We start from the raw sequence: 12,407 nt of genomic DNA on the forward strand, positions 1-12,407 counted from the left end.
GGACCGGTAGCCAGCTGGCCACCTGCAGCCCTGCTGCCCCAGCCCAGGTCACTCTGTGGAACACAGTGGTCGCTTCGACCCCTGGGGGCCCAGCCGCTGTACGGGGCAGGGCAGGGGCCACCCCAGGGGACCCGAGGCCGGCAGTGCCCTCCCGCACGAGACCCCTCATCTCACAGGCATCACGTGTACGCCTCCCTGCCCTCTACGCCATCATCCTCCGGTCTTGTCACTCTGCCCTGCTTATGGGGCCCCCCTTCTCTGCGGCGGGGCCCTGCCCTACAGCGCACACCACTGTGGGGGGGACCCCTTGCCAGCCCCACCATCCTGCCTCCGGGGTTCAGCCTGTGCGGGCCCCTTCCTCGTGTGGACAAGGTCCGGGACTTGCTCCTGACCAGGAGAACGTGGGGAAAGTGATGGTCGCGTGCGAGCTCAGTCTCTAAAAGGCTGGACTTCCGTCTGGCGAGCGGGTCTCCACCTCTTTTTGACGAAGCCGACGGACGCGGCGGGGACGGACGGATGTGACGGCGAGGCCCGCGTGGCCAGGAACCTGAATCCTGCCTGCGACCCCACGAGCTCGGCAGAGGATCCTGCCCCAGCTGGGCCTTGAGATGACCACCGCTGGCCGACACCCTGAAGCAGGGCCCAGCCGGGCCGTGCACGGGGCCTGACCCCGAGCCACGTGCTGTTGGGAGCGACTGCTGACTGAGGCTCTCACCCAGGCAGCTGTGGTGCGGACACAGCCAGGGCCCCGCTGGCAGACGCGCCCAACTCAGGCTGGCCCAGGGCCAGGGCCGGCCCGCTCGGGCCCGGTGTCTTGCTGGCAGCGTGAGCCGTGGGGCCTGAGGCTTGGCTGCTGTTTCCTGCCGTGCGCCTTCCCTTTTCCTGCCCGTTTCCAGAGCCGGCTCTGCAGCCCGTGGCGACGTGGCAGCAGCAGGCAGCTTGCCGACAGAGGCCGCCCGCTCCTGCGGCTGGAGCCGGCCCCAGAGACCTGGCGGAGGCAGAGCCGCAGGGACACACATCCTTCCCGACGCCACGCCGTACTTGGCCACCTTCGCCTCCCTCCCCACATCCTGCTGTCTCTGTGGCCGCTGGCGTGCTGAGCTCTGGGGTGCTGGCCGCCCGCGCCACTCACCCCAGCACCACACTGGGGCCTCAGCCCAGGACGTGGGCCAGGAGGCGGTTCTGAAGCCCGCGGTGGGGGCTTCTGCCCCTCCTCCCTCGATGAAGAGACAGAGCAACAGGAAAGCTCCGTGTTGTGCTTTGGTGTCTGGTTTGAAAGCAGCCTGGATGAGCCAGGAAGGCCTGTGACGGTTAATTAAGTCTGGGCGTCAACTGGGCCTGTTTGGTAAAGGTTGGGTGTACTTCTTGAGAGCAACTTTGAGACGTCGTGACGAGCAGACTCTGGACGTGGCGGGCCTTGTCCGCTCGGTGGGAGGTCCTGAGAGCAAAGGCTGAGGCTCCTGGAGGGGAAGGGATTCTCAGCACTGAGACGGAGGAGCCGCCCTGATTCCCGCCTGCGAGGCCTACAGTCCCCGGACTCGCCAGCCCCACGATCGCATGGGCCGGTTCTGGAACACGCGGACGCACACGCTCAACTGACACGAGGCTGCTGGCCGCTGGTGGAGGGGACGTCTCAGGGCGGGCGAGCACGTCCTTGGGAGGAGTGGGTGCTGCGGGTGCAGCGGCCCCCCAGGGCCGCCCGTCTGCTCTTTCCCAGCAGCCACACGCACCGGGTGGCGACGCTGGCCGGGGCCCTCGGGAGGGGGACGAGGCCTCCAGGACTCGAGAACGGGCAGAGGAGGCTGCAGGCCACCTGCACGGTGGTGTCAGCTGCTCTGGGTGGCTTTTTTTTTTGAGTTTTCTGATAAACCTAACAATTCTGTTACAAATATGTTTGTGAGAGCTTCTGATGACAGCAGGAAACCGTGACCAAAGGGAGACAAACGGTGGAACCACGGAGATCCCAAAACCCCACACTTCAGGCTGGCTGCCCTCCAGCTCCGCCCCCGCCCGCTCCCGCTGTGTCCACAGGCCCCACGCGGGGTCACGACGACAGGGTAACGGCAGCTTCTCCTGCCGGGCCGAAGGCTGCCGGTGAGGTCACAGCGGCCCTGCCCTGTGTCCGCTCCGCACTTCATGTTCGCACGAGGCGGTGGGGAGCGAAGGCTGGGGCCTCTCTGGGGTCTGCAGCCCAGACACACAGGACTCGCGTCCAGACATCCGGCTGGGCGGAAGCACTGCCCCCCTGTCGCCTCAAGGCCCTGCTTCCTCCCCTTGCAGGATGGTGAGCCGGGGGCTCGATCTGTCCTGACCTTGGCCAAGGCCACCCTGCCCTGGACATGTGCTTCCGCCGGCCGTTCCTCCTCCTTGCCTGCTCCCTGAGACCCTCCATCCCTAGGAGTCGCCAGGTGTCCGTCCACACTCCGGGCTGGGTTCACCCTGGGAAGCTCCAGTCAGCACTGCCCAGCGCCCCTCCCTGGTGGAGGCCCCCCCTGCAGGCACCACATCCCTGGTCACCAAGGGCTGGGGGCCCACACGCTCCCCCATGTGGAGGCCAGGGCTCTCGGCAGGTGGGGACGGTCACCCTGAGGCGTGGCTGTGCTCTCCCCTGCCACCCCCGGTTCCAGGCACCCCCAGGCTGGGGCTTCTGAGCACATCTGGGAAGAGCAGCTCCCTCACCGCCCAGGCCCTGCCCCCCAGCCTGGCATTCGACGTGGAGACACAGAGACCCCAGCGCTGAGGGACCCCAAAGCCCTCAGTGGATCCCCCGGCCTGACACATGGGAGGGTCCGTCACAGACCCCCACACGCTAAGAAGGCGGCGATAGGTCACACTTGACCTCGGGCAGGGCCACTTACTCTGGGGACGACTCCGGGGTCAGGTTGGACATCTCCTCGGGCGTCGGAACTGCACACGGGAAGGACGGGGAGAGTGTGGTGACCGCTCCACCCTTCCCCCACTAGGACGCCTGCGCCGCGGGTGGGGCGTCGGGAGCCACGGCACCGTCTCCAGCGCCCACGGGCACGGGTCGGCTCCCGGCTCCTGCCCGCCCGGCCGCAGGAGTCTCGGGCTACAGGGAGCTGTCCTGCCTTCTGGTGCTGAAACCAGGCCTCACCGTCTCTGGCCTCCAACCAGCCCTGCTGTCCCGGGATCGATGGCACTGCCCGTCGACCGCGCTGGGTGGCTGGTGGGGCCTGGTGGCCTGGAGGTACCAGTTGACCCTCGGCACCCAGCACGCAGGGGCAGGCTGCCTACCACTGCCCCAGCCCCGTGGGCTTCCTCACCACACCCGCCCACTGGCCCGCTCTCCTCTGTGGGGCTCAGGCAGCCCGGCCTGAGCAGGCCGCTGGGCCAAAGGGGAACAATGGAGCCAGGAGGGGTCCCAAGGCTGCACCCGCCGGGCAGGCATCCCTGCACTGTGGGGTCCTTGACACACGGGGGGCAGGCTTGGGGACACGTGGACACTGGGGGTACCTCCCGCCAGCGCTTTCGGGAGGATAAACCACCAAGGGGGAGGGGAAGACCCTCTGAAGCCGGCCCCCGCCTGCCCCGCTCGCCAGGACGGCTCCCTGCCACCAGCCCCCCGAGCCCCGCCCACCCCGTGTGTCCCGCCACATACTCACCTTGCAGTTTCCGGCGGTGGAAGCGGGGTGACCCCAGGAAGCTGTTCTTGATGGAGTTGAGCCGTGTCCTCCAGGGCACCCCTCCCACGCTGGGGCTGGACGGTGGCGTGGGGTTGGGTGTGCCGGCCGGGCTCTCCTTGGGCGTGTGCACAGGCGTCCCCTTGGGGGTAGGGAGGGGACTGCCCCTCGGAGAGGGGTGAGGGGTCACCTGTATGGTGGGGACAGATTTGGTGTTTGCTTCAGTCCCGGTGGGTGGGAGCCGGGCAGGGGCCGGCAGGGTGGGTGGGCCTGGGGTCAGGGCCAGCTGGGGGCTGAGGCCTCCCGCAACAAGGGGCCGGGCCTGGGTGCCAGCCGGGAGTGGGTTGGACTTGGTGCCCTGCAGCGGCTTGTCGGTCAGCTTGGCCTTGCTCGGCAAGGTCTGGGTCTTGGGGTTGGGCCGCGGGGCGGCCTGTGGAGGGAGGACGTGTCCGGGCCGCGAGGCGCTCCGGCCAGCTTCGGGCTCCACGGAGGTGGCCGGGGGGCAGGCCACAAAGGGGAGCTCGGGGGGCGGGGGAGGCAAGACAAACTTTCTAACAGGCTACGGGGCAGCGCAGAGGGCAGGAGGGAGAGCGCACGGGCCCCCGAGAGCCAAGCGGCCCCAGTGCATGCCCCGCCCGCCCCGCATGCACACACAGCACCCGGGGACCCCAAGGCAGGACCAGCGGGGGCAGGCAGGCAGCGGGGTGGGAGCGTTCACCACAAAAGAAAAGAACACACGAGAAAACAAACGAAACAAAACAAAACAAAAAACGTGCAGTTAGCGAAGGCGGCCGGAGCCCACAGAGCAGCAGCTGTCACCACGCGGGCGGCCCCAGCAGCAGGCGGGGTTGGGGGCCCACCGAGCCGCCCCCCGCCCGGGCGCACGCTGGTGACGGAGCTGGGGCGGGGTCACTTACCCGGGGGCTGCTCAGTGGGCTGGTGGAGAGGCCTGAGGAAGCGCCGCTGATGGACCTAGACCTGGGGACACAGGTGCAGAGGGCGGCTCAGACCGGGAAGGGGCCTCAGGCTCTCGGCTCCCCTCTCCCCTCAGGTGGACCCTCCAGGAGGCCTGGAGCCCTGGTTGAGAGCCCCGAGGCTGCCCCAGTCTGCGGCACACCTGGCCGTGCCTGGGGCTGTCCTGCTGTCCCCGCCCTGCTTCTCACCAGGCCCAGGAGAGCCCACCGCCCCTTGGGGGCCCCATCAGAGCCCCAGTGGTGCAGCTGGAGACCGTGGGACTCCTCTTCCCCCCACGCAGAAGGTGCCCTGTGTCCAAGGCCCGAGGCCGCAGGTCCAGGATGGCACAGAGGAGCCCTCGGCAAGGATCTCTCGGGGCCCGGGATGAGAGGACACAGGGCTTCCCGTGAGCCGACCCCAGCCCCGGTGCCCTGAGGCAGCCCGGCTGAACCCCGACGCTGAGCTGTCACAGGCCCCGAGTCCTGCGCTCCGCCCGGCGCCTCACACCCTGCCGTGCGGGCCACCAGCTGGCACCAGCCCAGCCCCTCCACGCCCACGGCCCTCCCCTTGCTCACACCACGAGCACCTGGGACGGGCGTCAGCAGGGACGCGGGCTCGGTCCACCCCGGCCCCATCTGGCCTGCAGACCTGGCCTGGGCCTGGCCGGAGAGAGGCCACTGGCGCAGCATGCCCAGCGGAGACACGCAGGCAGCCGCCGCCCCCTCAGGGCAGGAACTGGACACCTCTCGGGGCAGGGCCAGGCCTGCGGGGCCTCGCTCCACCACCCCGCGTGGCCTCGAGGGAAAGGAAACGCCCGCTCACCCCTGGGCGCCGGCACCTGCCATCCTTAGAGCAAGGAAACCGGAGGGGTCGAGGCAGCCACAGGAGAGAAGAGGACAGAAGAGAGTGAAGGGCGTCCACACCGCCCACCCGCCAGCCCGGCCACACTGCCCACACCGCAGCTGGCCCCTGGGCCTCGGGCCGGAGCTGAGCCCACGCTGGCCGGTCCCCCGGCACCTGTGGACTGGGGCCCCGTGGCGATGACCCTCCGACTCCCGCCCCGCGAGCTGACACAGCCCGGAGCCGAGGGCAGCACAGACGCCGCTCTCAGCACCCCCGGCCCAGCCTGCCCGAGCCCAGGACCGCACTCAGAGCCGGGCCCGGGCCCGAAGCTTCCAGAGGCTGAGAACGGGGCTGGGGGGCTGGTCGGTGCCAGCTGGTGCCCACCCCAGCAGCCAAAAGCCAGCCATGAGCTTGCTGCTCGGCACACGGAAAGCGGAGAAGCAGCAGCGGGAGAGAGAGGGGAGCCGCGTGCACACCCTCCTGTCTAACCAGGCGGTCCCTGGAAACTGAGCTGCGGAAGGACGGCGCCAGCACGAGAGCAGCCAGGGCGCGGAGCACAGCGGGTGAGGCGCAGGCAGGTGCAGGGGGAGTCAGAGGGGGCCAGGGGGCGAGTGAGGCCCCGCCACTGTCACCGCCGGGCAGGAGGCCCTGCAGGGGCGGGGCCAGGGGCTCCGGAAGGCCAGACCCTGTGCAGAGACCCCTGGGACCGGCACACCTCCTGCCCCTTCCTAGGGAGCCTGCAGCTGCCTGGGGCTGCCACGTCTACTCTGGTCCTTGCGGGCAGCACAGTGGTCCCAGGATATGGGCCAGTGTGGGATGGGGGAGGGGAGCTTAACGAGGGCCACGGAGGCCCACTGACCACACGGCAAGGGCCGGCCGGAAGGGACCTCACGGCCTGCAGCCCAGAGGCCCAGGGCAGGGAGAGTCTCTGGGTCTCCCAGCCCCTCTCGGGGCCGGCCATGGGCCTCGTCCCAGCAGCCCCGCTCCTCCTCCTGGGCGTCAGCCTAGCCTGACCCGGGCCCGTCCCCGGCTCGCTGAAAGGTTCCCTTGCCAAAGGGGAGAGGGCCAGATGCACCTCAGGCCAGCCCTGCCACCAGGCCCGCCACTGTCTCTGGGGCTGGGGGGCGGGGGATGGGTGGGCAGGGTGTATACCTGTCTTCTTTGCTGAATTGGGGGTGGGCTTCAGCGATATCCAGGCTTTTACTGAACATTGCTTTACTACAGCGGGAACAAAGCGAGAAAACAGAGTTACTGACGCAGCCCCACCAGGCGGTCCAGGAGACCAGACCTCCACACAGCTCCAAGCTGGGCACCACCCCCCTGGCCCCAGGCCAGGGCGCACGGACGTGAGGGGGAGGTCAGGCAGGAGAGCACCAGGGCCGTAGCACACCCAGCCCCATGACTTGCTCGGCAGGGTGGCCTGGCCAGGCCTTGGAGGATGCCTAGCGCTGCCGCCAGCCCCGGGACCCCTCCAGCCCCAGCGGGTGTGGCCTGTTGTGGTAACGAGTGTCCAGGCCAGAGAGGAGGCAGAGCCTGAGAAGCAGCCGCGAGTGGGGAAGTGCCAGGGGAAGGACGGCTCACACCTGACCCCACCCCACCTCCCCCAGGCACCCCCGGCCCCCGAGGCGTCCAGGCCTGGAAAGTAGAGCAGAAACCACGACGGGGGGGGGGGGGGCCTCCCACGCCCAGCCCCTGCGCCTGCGCCTGCGCCTGCCCCAGGCAGCTGCGGTGTGCGGGGTGTGGGTGGCTGGTGCGGGGAGGGCTGGCGAGCCTTCAAGCTGCCCTGCAGGTGTTGAACCGGAAGCCAGGACAAGGCTCGGGAAAAGTAGGCTGGGGAGAGGTGACCTCTCGCCTGGGCCACTGGAGGGGGCCGTTTCCCTGGGGCCCCGCCGGGAGAGGTGCACCCCCAGCAAGCAGGACACAAGGCACAATCAGGGCAAGACCGCGGCCAGCAGGGACCTTCCTGCTCCTCCCCTCCCCCCACGCCAGTGCACGAGCCCGCAGCGGGTGGGCCACGCGGCCTGGAGACCTGGAAGGAAGCCCCAGAGGCCAGGACCCCAGGTCAGAGGCTGAGCCAGCCTGCTTCCCGGGGAGGGCCTGGGACCACCATGGGGCTGTGGCCTGTGAGTTGGGCAGCCAGTTGAATCCTGATGGTGGCCCAGTAGCCCTGCGGCTCCTCGGAGGCCTGGCCGAAGGGGCTGTCCCCAGATGGCTGAAGCCCCTGCCCGGGCAGGAAAGCTTGGTCTCGCCCAGCCAGCCCTGACTCAGCAGAGGCTCTGCAGGACCTGGATGTCCTTCCTCCGGTGCGGGGGGGGGGGTCTGTTTGGATTGCCCAGACCTGCTCCTCACCCACCGCCCTGCCCCAAAATTCCACGTCCCTGACCCCCGCACTGCCACAGGTGACCCAAACGGGGGCTCAGCGTCAATCAGGGACAAGCCTACTGGGCTGCAGCTCTGAACACAGCTTGACCTCTCAGCAGCCCAGCTCAACCCACTTAAGCCCAGCTCAGCTCAGCTCAGCTCAGACCTACTCAGTCTAACCCACTCCGGCCCAGCTCAGCCCAGTCCTGTCCACGATGGCCTGACCCAGCCCAGTTTAACCCAGGCCAACAAAGCAAAGCCCTGGCCAGCTCAGTCCAGCCCAGCCCAGCCCAGAGTTCAGCCCAGATCAACCTACTTCAGCTCAGTCCAGCCCAGTGCAGACCTGCCCTGCCCAGTGCAGCCTACCTTAGCCCAGCTCAGCCAGCTCTGCCCAGCGCAGCCCTGCCCAGGGCAGCCTAGCCCAGCTCAGCTCGATGCAGCCAGTGCAGCCCATGCAGTCCAGCCCTGCCCAGTGGCCTTAGCCCAGCCCCAGGGCCGGGGGCGCAAAGAAGAGCCAAGCCAGGCCCAGCACAGCCCGTGAGAGGCCCCGTCGCTGACTGGGCCGGGGCACCAGGCGGCGGAGCGCTGGGCCCTCCCAGCAGGCACGCACCTCTGGCCGTGCTGGGCCATCTCGATGGCCCGCCGCGCAGGCACCGGGGAGCCGCCGTCCGTCACGCTCAGCACCTCCATGGACTTGCGCTCAGGCCGCCGCTTGCCGTGCCGGTTCAGCATTGGGGAATCCACGCGCTTCCGGGGAGGGTCTGCGTGCAGATGGGGGTCAGGGCCAGGCGGCCTGGAGGGGGCAGCATGGGCCGGGCCACCCTGGGACCTTGTACCTATCTCGTTCCTAGGCGGCAGGTCCTCGTCCTCATGGCTCGGATACCTTTCTTTCCGGTCCAGGAGAAGGAAATAAATCATCTTCTCCTGGTTTTCCCTGCAGCGGGCGAGAGGCGCCAGGAAGGGTGGATGGGGGTTCCTGGAGGGCGGCATCCCCACCCACAGACTCCACCATGGCCCCCCAGCCCCCGGCCCGGCGCGGCTCCTGGACGCACTCCTCGGACAGCAGGTCCTGCAGCAGCTTGTTGCGGTCCCGGAAGCAGCCCAGCGAGTGCATGCTGTCCAGCACGTCGGGGTCGATGTCCTCCAGGCTGGGCAGCGAGCGGAGCTGCACCTTGCGGGGGACGGGCTGCTCCGGCTCTGGCTCGTTCTTGCCTCCTCTGTGGGTGACAAGGCGCCGCCGCCACTCACTCACCTCTGGCCCAGCCCCAGGCTCCTCCGCCCCCTCCCCTTCCTGGGGCCCCGAGTCCTGCTGCTCTGCCTGCGCCCAGCCCCTGCGCGCCTCCCGCGTCCTGCACGCGCCCGGCCCCTGCGCGCCTCCCGCGTCCTGCACGCGCCCGGCCCCGGCGCGCCTCCCGCGTCCTGCACGCGCCCGGCCCCTGCGCGCGTCCTGCGTCCTGCATGTGCCCAGCGCAGGCCGGCCCAGGGGCCCCGAGAGCTGGCCGGGTGGCCCGAGGCTGGAGGCAAGCCTGCGCTGGGCCCCCTGCCCCCCCCCGCCCCCCCCCGCCTTCCCTAGCAGGCCCTCCAGGCCACAGCGGCAGGCAAAGCAGGCGATGAGGGGAGGAAAAGCTACTTACATATACCAAATGTGTTTCTGAATGTGCTCTAGCTACAAGGAAAGAGAAACAGGGAGTTAGTACGAGGAAGGAGCAGAGGCCACGTTAGGAGGCCAGCGGGAGCGGGAGCAGGGAGGTGGGGGCCTGAGTGTGGAGAGAGCAGGAGAATGGGGGAGGGGGGGAGGGGGGAGGAGGGGGGGAGGGGACAGGTACGGAGCCACAGGGAGGACCCAGAGGGGGAGGGAGAGGCTGGAGGAGGGGGAGGCGTTGCGGGAGGATGGAGAGTGGGGAGAGCACGGGGGGGGGGTGCTCCAGGCTAGCACCCCTGACCCTGCCTATCTCAAGTGGAAGAGAAAACGCCACCCTAGAGACAGCAAAGAGCTGGGGAGAGTGCGGGCTGCAGGCAGGGGCCGAGGGAGCGGTTTGGGGGGTGGGAAGCAGGAGCCCCCGGGGCTCAGGGCGGGAGGCCTGAGGGAGGACAGCAGCCGGGAAGCAGCTGGGGCTCAGCCCACCTGTGCGGGAGCGGCTGGGTGCGTGCGGGAGCGGCTGGGTGCAGGTGGGAGCAGCTGCGTGCGTGCGGGAGCGGCTGGGTGCAGGTGGGAGCGGCTGGGTGCAGGTGCGAGCGGCTGGGTGCGTGCGGGAGCGGCTGGGTGCGTGCGGGAGCGGCTGCGTGCAGGTGGGAGCGGCTGGGTGCGTGCGGGAGCGGCTGCGTGCAGGTGGGAGCGGCTGGGTGCAGGTGGGAGCGGCTGGGTGCGTGCGGGAGCGGCTGCGTGCAGGTGGGAGCGGCTGGGTGCAGGTGGGAGCGGCTGGGTGCGTGCGGGAGCGGCTGGGTGCGTGCGGGAGCGGCTGCGTGCAGGTGGGAGCGGCTGGGTGCGTGCGGGAGCGGCTGGGTGCGTGCGGAAGCGGCTGGGTGCAGGTGGGAGCGGCTGGGTGCGTGCGGGAGCGGCTGCGTGCAGGTGGGAGCGGGAGGCTCGGGGCTACCCCGCTCTCCACCCTGACCTGGGGGGCTTGCTTGGGGAGCGCGGCCTCTCGGGCAGTCCTGCTGCCCCTGCCCGGGGGACCTGACATCCTGGCACGAACCGAGCCCAGAGGAGACCAGAGACGGCTGGCTGGGGCGTCTTTCAGAAGCGGGGGCTTCCCTCAGACCCTGGCCACCCCCTGGCCACTGGAGTCGGTCATGAGGAACTCTTCTCGCGTACAGGGCAGGCCCCGGACGGCCGGAGAGACTCCGCGCTCCTGGACCGCACTCGCGCGCGGACGGCCCTGGGCGCGCGCACCCACCACCTGCGCGCGTTCACGCCGGGCACGCGCCCATGCCTGTGCCCTCGCGCACCCGCGGCCTCCGCCCCGCGCCCGTGCGCCCAGATACGAGCTCTGGGGGAGGAGGGACGCACCGTGAGGCGCCGCGTGGCGTCCACCTCGATCATGCCGCGCAGCAGGCTCTGGCAGTCGGGCGGGATGAAGTGCGGCATGTGGAACACGCCCCGCTTCACCTTCTCCAGCAGCTGCCGCAGGTTGTCGTCGTCGAAGGGCAGCGCCCCCTGCCGGCGGGACCGGGTCACCGCGGGGGCGGACCGACGAGGGGGCGGGATGGGGATGGGGGCGGGGGCGGGGGCAGCCTCACCACAAGCAGGGCGAACAGAATCACGCCGCAGCTCCACACGTCTGCCTTGCGGCCATCGTACTTCTCTCCCTGCGGACAGCACTGGGGTTGGTGCGGGCGCAGGGTCGGGGTCTTTGCGGGGACCGAGGGGCCCAGGGGAAGCGTCTGGGAGGAGCTGGCCCCGTGGGCGGCGCCAAGGACAGGCGGCCAGGCCCCGGCCTGGGGGTCCGCGATCTCCGGGGCAGGGAGGCCCCCTAGGCGGGACAGGGACCAGGGTGGGGGCGCGTGGTGGGGTGGTTACTTACCCGGATGACCTCCGGGCAGGCATAGTGGGGGGACCTGAGGGCAAAGGCAGCAGTCAGGGCAGGAGACTCAGGACCCACCGTGCACCCAGCCGTCCCGCCCCCTGGACTTCTGGACTGCCCCCAGGACCGCAGCAGGTGGAGGCGGAGGGAGGGGTCCTCCCCGCTCCCCCCCCTCCCCACCGCAAACTCTGCCTGGGGCGGATGCCCCACTGTGGGATTCTCAGGCCCACCAGGAGGCCCCAGGGCTTTGGTGCCGATTCCCTCACAACCTAATCCCCCCTGCATGCTCCTGGGGGAGGCCCAGGCCTGGGACCCAGGGGCCCACTCTGCTCCAGGCTCTCTGCCCACCTGCCCTTCCCAAGGAGATGATCACCAGAGGCTGGACCGTGAGGCATGTCCAGGGTTCCAGCCCCGGCACCCCCATGAGAGTGCACGGAGCAGGAAGCTGGCATGCCAGCCTCACTCCCAAGCAGGGCAGGGAGCTCCCAGGGCAAGACCGGCCTTTCTGAGCCTGGCCACAGAGCCGAGGGATGTAATGGGCCAGGCGGGTAGCCTGCAGCCCCTCACTGAACTGCACTGGGGAGACAGTGCCAGGAGCAGAGCCGGGGCCCTGCCTCCAGCCCAGGCTGTGGGGTGCTGGGGGGCCCCGGGGCTGCGGGGCCACCTGGCTGGGCAGCCGCGGGGCCAGGCTGTGGGCGGGGCAGCAGCCCCTGGCCACTGTTCCTGGCCTATGGAGAACCGGCAGCCGGTCCCGGGCACAGCTCACCCGCAGCTAGTCTCCAGCAGGCTGTCGCCAACCTGCAGCGACGCCATGCCGAAGTCTGCGACCCTGATGTTATTCTTCTCGTCCAGCAGAAGGTTTTCTGGTTTCAGATCCCGGTGGCTGGGAAGGAAGGCGGGGTTGAGGCTGACAGGGGTGGGAGCTGCCGCCCCTCCCGAAACCCTGCCCTCACAACATGAGGCCAATGGCAGCGCTGCCTGGTGATGTCACCAGCAGCCAATCGGAAGTCTCCTACGGGGCAGCCGGCTGCAGGGTGGCAGGATGGAGGGACAGGGACTCCGCCAGCAACGGGCAAGCTCTGCTTTG

At 69.7% G+C, this 12,407-nt stretch overlaps 1 protein-coding gene across 17 annotated transcripts in view; it reads right to left on the minus strand.

Moving 5' to 3' along the window:
- The window catches only part of BRSK2 (BR serine/threonine kinase 2), a 66,095-nt gene that overhangs the window by 6,594 nt on the left and 47,094 nt on the right, over positions 1-12,407 (minus strand). For 11 of the 17 annotated variants that reach the window (XR_014267906.1, XR_014267908.1, XR_014267909.1 and 8 more), the window contains 13 exons: positions 12,087-12,203; positions 11,321-11,354; positions 11,037-11,105; positions 10,807-10,953; positions 9,434-9,465; positions 8,852-9,016; positions 8,636-8,733; positions 8,410-8,560; positions 6,591-6,656; positions 5,418-5,441; positions 4,559-4,619; positions 3,624-3,831; positions 2,859-2,907 (listed from right to left, as the gene is read on the minus strand). Coding sequence is in view for 13 of the 17 variants with exons in the window: in XM_082476486.1 (XP_082332612.1) it covers positions 2,859-2,907; positions 3,624-3,831; positions 4,559-4,619; positions 5,418-5,441; positions 6,591-6,656; positions 8,410-8,560; positions 8,636-8,733; positions 8,852-9,016; positions 9,434-9,465; positions 10,807-10,953; positions 11,037-11,105; positions 11,321-11,354; positions 12,087-12,203 (1,221 nt within the window). In the remaining 4 variants the exon portion in view is untranslated. The remainder of the gene's footprint in view (positions 1-2,858; positions 2,908-3,623; positions 3,832-4,558; positions 4,620-5,417; positions 5,442-6,590; positions 6,657-8,409; positions 8,561-8,635; positions 8,734-8,851; positions 9,017-9,433; positions 9,466-10,806; positions 10,954-11,036; positions 11,106-11,320; positions 11,355-12,086; positions 12,204-12,407) is intronic. The other 6 variants (XR_014267907.1, XM_082476492.1, XM_082476491.1 and 3 more) reach the window with 3 other exon arrangements.

This window comes from Balaenoptera physalus, assembly GCF_965194825.1.
Source record: "Balaenoptera physalus genome assembly, chromosome: 10".
Lineage (NCBI taxonomy): Eukaryota > Metazoa > Chordata > Mammalia > Artiodactyla > Balaenopteridae > Balaenoptera > Balaenoptera physalus.